This window comes from Anolis carolinensis, chromosome 4, assembly GCF_035594765.1.
Source record: "Anolis carolinensis isolate JA03-04 chromosome 4, rAnoCar3.1.pri, whole genome shotgun sequence".
In the NCBI taxonomy this organism is placed as follows: domain Eukaryota; kingdom Metazoa; phylum Chordata; class Lepidosauria; order Squamata; family Dactyloidae; genus Anolis; species Anolis carolinensis.
In genome coordinates, this window is record NC_085844.1 from 24,875,572 (window position 1) to 24,889,836 (window position 14,265).

A 14,265-nucleotide genomic window follows, 5' to 3' on the forward strand; every position below is an offset into this window, starting at 1 on the left:
AATTACCACCCACCCCATGGAAGAATGCCAGATCTAAGGGGCAAACCTGTCAAAACCATTCACATATGAGACCTGGTGTTGACAGGATGTGAACAGTGCTGGCTCTTGTAGACTAGCCAAAATTTGAACTAAATCCTTGCCCTTGACAGACAGTAGATTTAATTAATAACTTAGAAGGTAATGAACAAAGTTGGAAGTCATCTGGTAAGATACAAGTGTGCCACTTACAAAATATTCAGACTCATTCAGCTCTGCTAGAGAGCTACTATCAACAAGAGTTAGCAGTCATGGGTTTTTGATTACATCCGTGAAAATATTTCTCATATCATTAATTATTATAATTTGATCATCTCTTCCCTAGAGCCTAATGATCCTCGTTACACCAAAATTCCTGAGCAGGCAACAGATTTATTTATCATATCTTATCTTGACCTTCCTCCAAAGACTCAAGGACTGCCTTGTGAGGCTCTTTAATTTTACACTCTCAAGACAGCAGACACCATTCAGTTCAGTGGCATAGAAAGCCATTACAAAATTTTGCTTGCCCCTTGAAATCCATAAGTTAGTATTATTTTCACATATAATCAAATCACATGTGTACAAGGAGTTTTTAAAAGGCATCATATGTCAAACCAGTCCACATGGCCCCATTATCCCATGGCAACAATAGTCTTCAGCCCCATTTTTCCAGAACAATGTGAAGCCTGCCAGTATGCATTGTCTGGCATTCTCTTTCTCCTGGGGAGAAGTGACTACTAGTGCAGTGCCACAAGTTACATCCTGAGCTCAGTGTTATTTAACATCTTAACAAATTACTTGGTTGATCATATACAAGGCATATTTATCTAATCTGCAGATGACATCAAGATAGAAGGGGTAGCTAATACCCCAAAGAATAGTATCAGAATTCAAAATGATCCTAACTGATACAAGTGTTTGGCCAAAACAAAAAAGTGGCTATATGGGAGCCCTTCTGTGTTGCCTTCCCAGCAATGGGGGGAAGCAGAGCAGTGACACTTCCCCCCATGGGATGAGGGGCACAGTAAGGTAGGTGATGTGGGGTATGAAATGATGGGTTCTCTAACCCCACCCTTCCCCCGGAGCTAATCAATTCGCCCCAAATCAGGGTGAATCCATGGGCCTTTATGATGAGGTTCTATGCCCTATATCAGGGGTCCCCAAACTAAGGCCCGGGGGCCGGATGCGGCCCTCCAAGGTCCTTTACCTGGCCCCCACCCTCAGTTTTATAAAACATTTTTATTTATTTATTTATTTATTTACAGTATTTATATTCCGCCCTTCTCACCCCGAAGGGGACTCAGGGCGGATCACATTATAACACACAAAGGGCAAACATTCAATGCCCATAAACACATCAAACAGAGACTGAGAGACACACACAGAGGCAAGTTAACGTTCTTCTGAGGGGATGTTCGATTCTGGCCACAGGGGGGAGCAGCTGCTTCATCATCCACACTGACGGCACTTCCTCATTCCAGGTCGTAAATTAGTTAATCTTGCCTCCCCACTTTAGTGGTACCTTATCTCCTACTTGATAGATGCAGCTATCTTTCGGGTTGCTTGGTCAGCAACGAGCAGGGGCTATTTTTTATTTTTAATTGACGGGTGCTCACCCCGCCACGGGCTGGCCTCGAACTCATGACCTCATGGTCAGAGTGATTTAAGGCAGCTGCTCAACAGCTGCGCCACAGCCCGGCCCCTTTTATATCAGTTTTAATAATATAATATATTGTATATACATATAATATTGGTAAAAATATTATAATGTTATACAATATAATACTAATAATACTACTACCATATAATAATATTAATTATATGTTATGTATTACATATAGTATTACAGTATAGTGGTATAGTTCAATATCTATATATATAAATGAGTGATGGCATCATGGCGACCCACAAAATAACAAAACTACAGGCCCTCCAACCTCGAAATTTGACAACACAACCCATCATCCATGCCTCTAGGTTGATACAACAAAAAGAAAAGAAAAATAAAGTCCTAATTCGAGAGAGAGGAATAATTGCTTTTATCTAATTGCTGCCAGTTAGAAGGCTAAGCTCCTCCAACTTGGTCTCCTAGCAACCCAATAAAAAATAATAAAAAACACTAAAAAATTAATACAATAAAATACTAAAATAACAGAAAATAACTAAAAATAATACAAGAAAATAATAAAATATAATAAATAAAAATATAACTGACAATAAAATTAATTAAAAATGCAAATAAAGTCAAATAAAAATTGCACAACAATTTTTAACCAATACCACCACCACCACTTTGCCACAGCAACGCGTGGCCGGGCACAGCTAGTAGTAATATATAATGCTAATATTGTGCTATGCTAATAATATAATATATTGTATGTACATACAGCTGCTCTGAGTCCCCTTCGGGGTGAGAAGGGTGGGATATAAATGTAGTAAATAAATGTAGTAAGTAAATAAATAATTAATTTTAGACAGGCTCACCCAAATTCTGAAATGGCTTGAAGGCACACAACAACAAACAACAATCCGAATTAACTTGACTATCTCATTGGCCAGTAGCAGGCCCATACTTTCCATTGAAATCCTGATAGGTTTATGTTGGTTAAGATTGTTTTCATTTTTAAATATTGTATTGTTCTTTCATTGTTGTTGTTGTTGTTTTGCACTACAATTAAGACATGTGCAGTGTACATAGGAATTGATTCGTATTTTTTTTTTCAAATGATAATTCGGCCCCTCCATAGTCTGAAGGATTAAGCCTTTTGCTTAAAAAGTTTGAGGACCCCTGCCCTATATAAAGCATCCTAGAGGGCTAGGTACATTTAGCCTGGAGAAAAGAAGGTTAAAAGGTAACCTAATAGCCATGTTTATGTATTTGAAAATATGTCATATGAAAGTGGCGCAAGCTTGTTTGTTTGTTTAGCTGCTCCAGAGACTAGGACGTGGAGCAATGGATTCAAAGCACAGGAAAAGAGATTCCACCTAAATATTAGGGAAACATGTCCTGATTGTGAGAGTTGTTTGACAGTAGAATATGTCACCTCAGAGAATGATAGAGTCTCCTGCTTTAGAGGGAGATTATATGGCCAGATGTCAGGAGTACTTTGATTTTGTATTCCTGTGTAGCAGAAAGTTGGACTGGGTGGCCCTTGTAGTCTCTTCCAACTCTATGATCCTACAATTTCTGGGATACATGACAGAGTTCAGAGAGATCAGGTCAAGAATTACTTTTGTTTTGCTGACTAGAATGTGGTGAGTGTTTGCAAACCTTATGCAGAAAAGGTTGACTAAATCATTATAGTTCTTCATGTCTTTGCCAGTTCTATCCCTTTTCTTGATATTATTAATTACAGGCAGTCTTCTTTATGGTATCTGTTAAATGTTAGTGACCATCACAGTCTTGTTTTCATGCCCATTTTACTAGAACTAAAAATGAACGAATATAAGCAGGGTAGCCAGCCAAAAACTATTAAAAGGTTATTTTTTTTGGTTTGCATTAAAATGAAGTTTGGCTTTAAAACAGATTATAATGCAAGCTTTTCTGTTACATTTTGAAAACATAAGCAAAGTATAATGTGATCCATAATAGATAAATCAGATTTTAAATTGGATTATCTTGTCTATGGGAAGATACATTAGTGATACAAATTATACTCTTAACCTCAAATCCCCATTTTCTACTTTTTTCAGTTGGCTCTTCCACATCACTGCTTATTCCCTAACATAAATGGAGGTGATAATGGTACTATAAACCTATAATGAATCTTTGCCAATGCTTCTTTCTAACCTTGCTCATTCTTCTTTTTTTCTCCCCTCCTATTGTTAGCAGAGAAAATGTTGTTATTCATTGTGCAGCTGCAATATTCTTTTTTAATGTTTGAAAAGCATATTGTTTTATAAAATAACTAGCTGTGCCCGGCCACGCGTTGCTGTGGTGAAGTCTGGTGGTATGGGAAATAAAGTATTGAGGAATTGGTGGTAGTTAAGGTAAAGGGTAAACGTTTCCCCGACTCTGGGGGTTGGTGCTCATCTCCATTTCTAAGCCGAAGAGCCAGCGTTGTCCTTAGACTCCTCCAAGGTCATGTGGGATGACTGCATGGAGCGGCGTTACCTTCCCGCCGGAGCAGTACCTATTGATGCACTCACATTTGCATGTTTTTGAACTTCTGGGTTGGCAGAAGCTGGGGCTAACAGTGGGGGCTCTCTCCGCTCCCCCAATTCAAACCTGCAGCCTTTTGGTCCAGAAGTTCAGCAGCTCAGCGCTTTAACACGCTGCGCCATCAGGGGATATTATTTCCTAAAGGTTGTGAATATACAATATTTCTGATTTTTTTTTGTCTGTTGGAGGCAAGTATGAATGCTGCAATTAGGAAAACTGATTAGGATGTAATGGCCTTGCAGCTTTAAAGCCTGGCTGTTTCCTCCCCGAGTGAATTTTTTGTTGGGAGGTGTTAGCTGGCCCTGATTGTTTCCTGTCTGGAATTCCCTTGTTTTCAGAGTGGTGTTCTTTGCAATATTTTATGTGCTTCTACTGTCTGTGGCACTGAGAAAACAGAGGATTTTCCAGACTTTGATGATGGGAATATTTTGTTGGGAGGTGTTAGCTGGCCCTGATTGTTTCCTGTGTGGAATTCTCCTGTTTTCAGAGTGTTGTTCTTTATTTAGTGTTCTGATTTTAGAGATTGTATTGTTTTGTTTTATTATACCACATTAATTTTTATATATTCTGATTTTAGTGTTTTTGAATACTTGGAACCAGATTGTATTCATTTTCACGTTTGACCGCAACACAACAACAACAACAACAACAACAACAACAACAATAATAGTAATGAAGTCAAAAATCAGAAACTCCTCAAAACACAACAGACAAAAAATCAGTACAAGAAAACTGCACTACAAACTAGAGCTGACGGCTGGCACAACAAAACACTGCATGGAAAGTTCCTTGACAAAATTGAAGGAAAAGCTGACAAGGAGAAGACCTGGCTCTGGCTCATGAATGGGACCCTGAAGAAGGAGACAGAAGGCCTGATCCTTGCAGCCCAGGAGCAAGCCATCAGAACAAATGCAATTAAGGCCAAGATCGAAAAATCAGCTGATGACCCAAAATGCAGACTGTGCAAGGAAGCTGACGAAACCATTGATCATATCCTCAGCTGCTGTAAGAAAATTGCACAGACAGACTACAAACAGAGGCACAACTGTGTGGCCCAAATGATCCATTGGAACTTATGCCTCAAGTACCACCTGCCAGCAGCAGTTCTTACTGGTGGGATCACAAACCAGCAAAGGTCATGGAAAATGAGCACGCAAAGATACTGTGGGACTTCCGAATCCACACTGACAAAGTTCTGGAACACAACACACCAGACATCACAGTTGTGGAAAAGAACAAGGTTTGGATCATTGATGTTGCCATCCCAGGTGACAGTCGCATTGATGAAAAACAACAGGGAAAACTCAGCCGCTATCAGGACCTCAAGATTGAACTTCAAAGACTCTGGCAGAAACCAGTGCAGGTGGTCCCGGTGGTGATGGGCACACTGGGTGCCGTGCCAAAAGATCTCAGCCGGCATTTGGAAACAATAGACATTGACAAAATTACGATCTGCCAACTGCAAAAGGCCACCCTGCTGGGATCTGCACGCATCATCCGAAAATACATCACACAGTCCTAGACACTTGGGAAGTGTTCGACTTGTGGTTTTGTGAAATGAGGTCCAGCATGTCTATCTTGTTTGCTGTGTCATACAGCGTCGTTGTGTCAATAATAGTAATGATAGTAATAATAATGACTTTGGTAATACCCAGTGCTTCACTCCCTTCTCAGCTTCCTTTCTGGAAGAATCCTTTCTTGGGAGGTGTTAGCTGGCCCTGATTGTTTCCTTTGTGGAATTTCCAATTTTCCTGCTTTCAGACTGTTGGTCTTTATTTATTGTCCTGGTTTTAGAGATTATATTGTTCTGCATTATTCTATCCCAGTAATTATTTCATATTAAAGTAGAATCTCACTTATCCAACATTCGCTTATACAATGTTCTGGATTATCCAACGCAGTCTGCCTTTTCATAAGCAATGTTTTTGTAGTCAGTGTTTTAAATTCACTGTGATATTTTAGTAGTAAATTTGTAAATACAGTACAATAGAGTCTCAGTTATCCAACATAAACGGGCCGGCAGAATGCTGGATAAGCGAATATGTTGGATAATAAGGAGGCATTAAGGAAAAGCCTATTAAACATCAAATTAGGTTATGATTTTACAAATGAAGCACCAAAACATCATGTTAGACAACAAATTTGGCAGAAAAAGTAGTTCAATACACAGTAATGCTATGTAGTAATTACTGTATTTATAGTGTCTCAAAGACCCCCGAGTCATGACCCCATCGCCATTATGGATCAGACTGAAGAAGAAATGGGGTTTGTGCCACTTCCGCAAGATTCTGCTCCCTTCCAGATGTCCCCTGTTGACAGTTTTAGCCCACAGTTAATTAAAAAGGGCCTTGACTCACAGCCCGGTTCTCCAGAGAGCATAACTTTTGACCGCAGATTGTTTTGGGAAACATCTTGCTCGGAGAAGCAGAATCTGAGAAGAAACGCTAGATTAATTAGCAAGCGTTAATTAAGCCAGTTCCCTTGAGAGTTTCCCGGGAGGATTGCATCTGGCAAGTTGTTGACTTAGTCCACTTTCTCTTGGGAAAGAGTGTTCAGACACCTGGCTGGAGAGGAGAGTGTAGTCCCATAAAAGTTCTGGGCGCCGACTGACCTTTGCTGTGTTCAACGTGTCAGTTGAGGAATTCGCATCGACTCTAGTTCTGCAGCGCACTACTCTCGAGTAGACCGGCATTGCATCTCGTCTCCCTGTCAAGCCTGGACAGCGATTCAGCTTTACCACGACTAACTTTGCCTTGCCTTGTATCCTAGCCTCGGAATTGAACCCTGGAACTCTTTGACAGATCTTGCTTTAATCCCCACTCAAACAGCCTAAAGGTTTGAGTGTGTTTCGGTTATTGGATTTAAAACTTTGAACTCTAATACTGGACATCTACTTTCACATTACTGGACTATATTTGACCTTTTCTGAAAGGACTATTGCTGGACTATATACTCTGCTTATTTTTAGTTGTCTCCTTTATTTCCTTAATAAAGATATTAGATTGTTTATTGGCCTCCGTGTCTGGTTCCCAGTGCTCACGCTGCCCTGAGGCGTCACAGTATTTATAAATTTAGCACCAAAATATCACGATATATTGAAAACATTGACTACAAAAATGTGTTGGATAATCCAGAACATTGGATAAGCGAGTGTTGGATAAGTGAGATTCTACTGTAATTACAACATAGCATTACTGAGCATTGAACTACTTTTTCTGTCAAATTTGTTGTATAATATGATGTTTTGATGCTTAATTTGTATAACGATTACCTAATTTGATGTTTAATTGGCTTTTCCTAAATCCCTTCTTATTATCTAACATATTCACTTATCCTGCCGGCCTGTTTATGTTGGATAAGTGAGACTCTACTGCATATTGATAATCTTATATTATCTGCTTAGAACTGGATTATATGAGGCCCCTTCTTCACAGCTGTATAAAATGCACACTGAAGTGGATTATATGGTAGTGTGGACTCAAGATAATCCAGTGCAAAGCAGATAATATAAGATTATAAATGGGTTATATAGCTGTGTGGAAGGGCCTTGAGTCTACACTGCCATATAATCCAGTGCAAATTAGATAATCTGTGGAAGAGGCCTAAATGAGGCCTAAATCTGCCTGTCCCCTAACTGAACCCTGGCTGTCCCTTGGCTGAATTGGTTGATAGGAGACCAAGTGGGCAGAGATTAGCCCTCTAAACTGGCAGCAATTGGATAAAAACAATTATTGCTCTCCCTCTAATTAGGACTTTATTTTTCTTTTCTTTTTGTTGTATCTTATTGGAGCCATGGATGATGGGTTGTGTTGTCAAATTTCGAGGTTGGGGGGCCTGTAGTTTTGTTGTTTTGTGGGTTGCCGTGATGCCATCACTCATTTATATATATAGATGCATTTCTGGAACAAGTAATAAACATATGTGACATGTTCATATGTTTCATTGTACACTTCCATAGGAAGCAGAGAGAAGTCTCTTTGTGTATAGTTTCTGCCAAATGCACAAATGCAAAAGAAGGGGCTTGAATGTAGTTTACTTTATATGTTTTCCAGATTCCGTTCAACTATTAACAAAATTATTTTTGAAAATAAAGAGTACAGTAGAGTCTCACTTATCCAACATAAATGGGCCGGCAGAACGCCAGATATGCGAATATGTTGGATTATAAGGAGGGATTAAAGAAAAGCCTATTAAACATCAAATTAGGTTATGATTTTACAAATTAAGCACTAAAACATCACGTTATACAACAAATTTGACAGAAAAAGTAGTTCAATACACAGTAATGCTATGTAGTAATTACTGTATTTACTAATTTAGCACCAAAATATCAAAATGTATTGAAAACATTGACTACAAAAACATTGACTATTAAAAGTCAGACTGCATTGGATAATTCAGAATGTTGGATAAGCGAATGTTGGATAAGTGAGACTCTACTGTAATTCATTCTAAATGGATTCTATGTGACACTAACAACTGTTAATACCTTTTAAAATTTCCACCCCCCTGCAGTTACAGGTTACTTTAAGGAATTTATTTATATATACTAAGATCAGCAGTCCTTGGTCCCATATACACTGCTATGTAATGCAGTTTGAAGCAGCATTATAAGGCAGTGTAGATGGGGCCGTTCTCAATGGGTTTCTACCAAGGGAAATATGGCAGATGGCTACAGAACAAGGACATATAGAAGCTAGATGAATGAGGCAACTATATTATTTGGTCTTATTTCAGAATTAGGCAGTTCTGTCTTCCTGTGACTATCTAAGACTCATTCATTTTTGTAGAGCCTATTTATTTTCGGTTTACATTCTTCCTATCTCTATGGTCTCATTTGAAGCTGCCCACCAACTGATACCATCTTCAGCAGTTCTTCATCTGCTTTTGTAGTTACAGTGAGTGGCTAGGAAGAAATTAGTTGTTTCTACAGATACTAACAAACCTGGAAATGATTAGACATGACTACCTGCTTCTTTCATTGGCCCCTTCCACACAGCTGTATAAAATCCCACATCTGCTTTGAACTGGGTTATATGGCAGTGTGGACTCAGATAATCCAGTTCAAATCAGAAATTTGTGGATTATCTGCCTTGATATTCTGGGTTATATGGCTGTGTGGAAGGGCCCATTGTTATCTTTTATGTATCAGATAAAGACTATATTTTTTACTGAAACTTTGATAGTTTTGTGAAAAGCTATCAAACTTGTAATATTTCTTCACTTATTTTAAGCTTATTTGATTGCTTGCACTATTCCCCATTCTTTTTTTAATTTCAAAAAATTATCAGCACTTTCAGTTTTGAATTTATTTTCAACTGTCCTGAGAACTTTTGAAACAGAAAGACAGTGAAGAATGGCTATAGAACCAAATACTAAGAGAAATAAATAAAGCCTTCTGTGCTGTGTCCTGGGTTTCTTGTCTTTCTTTCCCTGGCTGCTCCTCATAGAATCATGGATTGCTCCTTTATCTATGTCATAAAGAGATGCTATCTCTAAAAAATCTATTTAGCCAGTGAGAACTGGAATGGATTGCATAATCACGGAAAGAGGCTGAGTTGGTTTGGGAAAAATGAAGTCTAGTGCACAGTAAGACAAAGATAGGCAGGAAGATCAAGAAGTGGGTTGATTGGCTACCTCTTGCAAATCGCCTGGAGCTATTATAATGTCTAGGCAGATGCACCCCACAGGGATAGAAAATTGTCCAGCTATCCGTTTACAACAGCACAGAAGAGAAAGATGTCACAACAGAATCCAGCCAATGGAGGAAGAGGAAGAGAAACAGAAACGCCGAACCAAGAAAAATGTGGGGGACCCAGACATTGTGAAGTCCCCTAGTGACCATAAAGAATACCGGTAAACACTAAGCATAGGCAAAGTGGGGGGAGGAAACCCACAAATACCAAAGCAAAGAAACTGAGCCCCATCCCCCCCCAAATACACCAAGACCTCAAAATCCAAGGTGTACTCATCCTACTCCTAGGTATAATCTGGCTAGTTGTGGTTAATTTCTAAAGAGAAAGAAAATTACTTCCTGCAAGCCTATACACTATCATTCTATTATAAAAAATAATGTGGTTTGTTATTTTATGCCTTCAAGTCATTTCTGAGTAGTGATGATCCTATCACGGGGTTTTCTTGACAAAATTTGTTGAAAGGGAGGGGATTTGCTTCCTTCTGAGACTGAGAAAGTGTGACTTATCTGAGGTTATCCTGTTGTTTCCATGGCCAAGTGGTGAATTGAATTCTGATCTCCAGAATCCTAGTCCAACACCCAACTACTATAACATGCTGGCTCTTAATTCAATTAATGCTTTGTTGTAGCATTAAGGTTCTTCCATTAGGGGTTATTTTCAGCATTTTCCCCAAAGTATTTTCTGTCCTTTGATGTCACTTCTTATTAATTCCCTTCTAAATGCTGCTACATACTCATTTTCTCTTTCCTTTACAGCTCAAGTGAGGTTCATAATATGAACAACCTTTGATTCCTGTGTGGCATTCATAGTTGGAATGTCAGTTGTGGTATTAGATTTAGGACTTCATCACACTAGAGCATCTATCCTCTTTGAATCTAGTTGCTGCCTCCTGTGGAATTCTGGGGTTTGTAGTTGAGTGAGGCCCAGGACCTCTCTGGCAGTTTAAAAGCCCCTCCCTCAACTACAACCCCAGAATTCTGCAGGAGGCAGCAATCAGATAGATGCTCTACTGTGATGAGATTTTAAGATGTGTCAAGTTCATTCTTTATTTGCTTTTGTTTCCACATAATGGTCTGTGTGAGTTTGTGTTTGGGGATATTGTGTAAACCAGTGGTTCTCAGCCTGTGGGTCCCCACATGTTTTTGGCCTTCAACTCCCAGAAATCCTAACAGCTGGTAAACTGGCTGTGATTTCTGGGAGTTGTAAGCCAAAACACTTGGGGACCCACAGGTTGAGAATCACTGGTGTAAACAATCATAAGGCAATTATTTTTTACTCTCATTACTTGCTTAAGCTTCCTGCTGACTACAGTTTCATATCATATTTGGCAGGTCACATCTTCCAGAGCGTAGTCCTAAAACAATGGAATTATTTTTCCTACTTCATTGATTTTGTTGTTAAGGGTGAAAGTCAAAGATGAAAGAAATGATAACAAAATACATTTACAAGTTTACATGTTAAAGATGTCATAAAATAAAAATCCCATCAAGATTCACTCCAAATGTATGTTCTCATATAATTAAACATATCGCAGTTAGAAGAATAAAGAGCTAGTGAGAGGTTGTGGTTAGAGTTTGGGACAATGGCTAGAGCTAAACCCCCACTCAAACATGAAACCCACTGAATTTGACCTTGGGCATCATTTATTTATTTATTTTTATCCCACTTTTCTCCCATGGGTGGGATTCAAAGTGGCATACAATAGTTAAAAACAGAAATTACATAACATATAAATTCAAACATCGTAAACCAAATACACACATTACACACTACATAAACCATATATAACAAATCAATAAATTACGACATATATCTTTTTTTTAAAAAAAAGACATACTCTCTCAGTCTCAGAAGAAGGCAACAGCAAATGCTCTCAGTACAAGTCTTGCCAAGAAAATCCCATAATAAGTTTTTCTTTGGGTTGCCATAAATCAGAAATGACTTGAAGCCACATAGCAACAACAAAACATTAAGCACTTTGCTTTCCTGAAGATTACAGTAGTGGGTAGATAAAAAAAATTGGGGAGAAATGATGGAACACACAGCCTCTGGATCATAGCCTAGAAATTTAAAGGCAGATAAGACCATTCTCATGACTGTGCATGATCTGATAAGGATAACAACATTAACCAAATCCACTGATCCTTGAAACAAATTTTATTCCTGTGTTACAGTGTTATCTGATTTAAATAGCATTCTGTCTTCATAGAGTTCTGGGAACCATAGTATTTTTTGACGGGCTTTGGTGACACTAACACGGGATTATCACCAAACTACAATACTTTGGATTCTTTAATAAAGCTATGACAGGTATTGCTTAAAATTTGGTACACAACTGAAATGCACATATTTATTTATTTATCATATCAGAAGCAAACTGAGAGTACAGTTGTGATGTATTTAAAAACACAAACAAAATTAAAAACTTGTCATTATACTAAATATCCTTTGACCAGTAACTGGCCACTTGGAGTGCCTCTGGTATTGCTAGAAGGTCCTCTACTGCACATAGAAAACATAGTGATACAAAAATGTTTGTGCTGTTCTATTCTTTTTCAGGTACATCGAATTAAAGAATGGCTTGCATGCACTCTTAATCTCTGATTTGACTGCTGATGAGTGCAATTCTTCATCAGATGAGGAAGCAGAGGATCGGATGTCTTCTGGAAATGAAACAGATGATGATGAAAATATTGTTGCAGACCAAGGCAGTAGCATTGAGGAAGATGGGAGGAAAGATGGGAATGTAGGCTCTGAAGATGAATCAGAAAGACAAAGAATAAGAGAAAGAGTAAAGAACAAGTATGGGAGAAAGAGTAAAGATTACGAGGACTCTGATATATATGAAGAACTGGTGAAACAAGAAGATGCCAATAAGATGGGGAGTGCAGAAAAACAAGTATGCTACCTGGACTAATCTAATCTAAATCAATGGCAATTCACTTAAAGTCTAAACTGTGAAAAGTACAACGAATAACAAGACTGTGCCATGGGGATAAAACCAGGTGTCCTGTAGCCTCCCCCTTACCAGGGACCATCCAAGCGATGAAGCATCATATGTACAGCAAGCTAAATAGTCAGGTTCTTAGCATCTGGGCTAACATGGATGTGTTGTTACCCACAAAGGTTGATGCTGTTTGCCACAGCATTTTACCTTCTTTGTGTGTGTATCTTTCCAGGAACCAGAACAAATTTGCCAGCATTGCTCTTTGTTTGTCCATATGTTGTTGTTGTTTGTTGTTGTTGTTGTTGCTTTCTGTCAAGTTTACTTCAACCTGTGGTGACCCTATGAATGAAGGAACTCCAAAAGTTGAGAACCCTATGAATGAGGTCATCAACAGTCCTGTTCAGGACAAACTCTTGATATCTCATGATATGTCCAAAGCATGACAGCTACAGTTCAGTCATCTTCACATCTAATGAGAATTCAGGCTTTGATTGCCCATTCATTTGTCCTTCTGACAGTCCATGGTTTCTGAAGAACTTTTTCCCTCAGAGACTAGACACAAAGAGAAAGAAAAGGAGAGAGACTGAGTGACTAACCAATTTTCACTTTATTGTTCTTCTTTCAAATATACATATTGAACTATACATCACAATGAGGCTCAGCATCAGGGCAACTGAGATAAACTCCACTTGGTTTCAGTAGTAGTTATTTTGTGATGATATGACTGAACTTAATATGCAAATCTGTATATACTCAGACTATTATTTCAAGCAAAGGAGGGTGTTTATTTGTGCAGTTTTTACTTGTATTTCAACTGCATCATGCAAGTACATGGAATGGTGATTCGTGAAATGTAGGATTACATGGATACAGCTGAAGTAATTAATATGTTTGTCTAAAGCACCATCCTACCCAGCTACACCAGGCAAAGAACTGACATTAAGCTTGCTGAAATGTGTACCTGCACAATACACATGTCTGCCAGCGTATGCCTGGCTCGACAGCAGTACGTGTGAAAAAGACCGTGGAGTCCTTGTGGACAACAAGTTAAGCATGAGCCAACAATGTGATGCAGCTAAAAAAGCCAATGGGATTTTGGCCTGCATCAATAGTAGTATAGTGTCTAGATCCAGGGAAGTCATGCTACTCCTCTATTCTGCCTTGGTCAGACCACACCTGGAATACTGTGTCCAGTTCTGGGCACCGCAATTTAAAGGAGATGTTGACAAGCTGGAATGTGTCCAGAGGAGGGCAACTAAAATGATCAAGGGTCTGTAGAACAAGCCCTATGAGGAGTGGCTTAAAGAGCTGGGCATGTTTAGCCTGCAGAAGAGAAGGCTGAGAGGAGACATGAGAACCATGTATAAATATGTGAGGGGAAGTTATAGGGAGGAGAGAGCAAGCTTGTTTTCTGCTGCCCTGGAGACTAGGATGCGGAACAA

At 38.9% G+C, this 14,265-nt stretch overlaps 1 protein-coding gene across 1 annotated transcript in view; it reads left to right on the plus strand.

Moving 5' to 3' along the window:
• The first annotated feature begins 9,316 nt into the window (after positions 1 to 9,316).
• LOC100563662 (nardilysin) overlaps positions 9,317 to 14,265 on the plus strand; it is a 56,354-nt gene continuing 51,405 nt past the window's right edge. The window contains exons 1-2 of the mRNA XM_016992766.2: positions 9,317 to 10,036; positions 12,436 to 12,775. Of these exons, the coding sequence (XP_016848255.2) occupies positions 9,846 to 10,036; positions 12,436 to 12,775 (531 nt within the window). The 5' untranslated portion in view covers positions 9,317 to 9,845. The remainder of the gene's footprint in view (positions 10,037 to 12,435; positions 12,776 to 14,265) is intronic.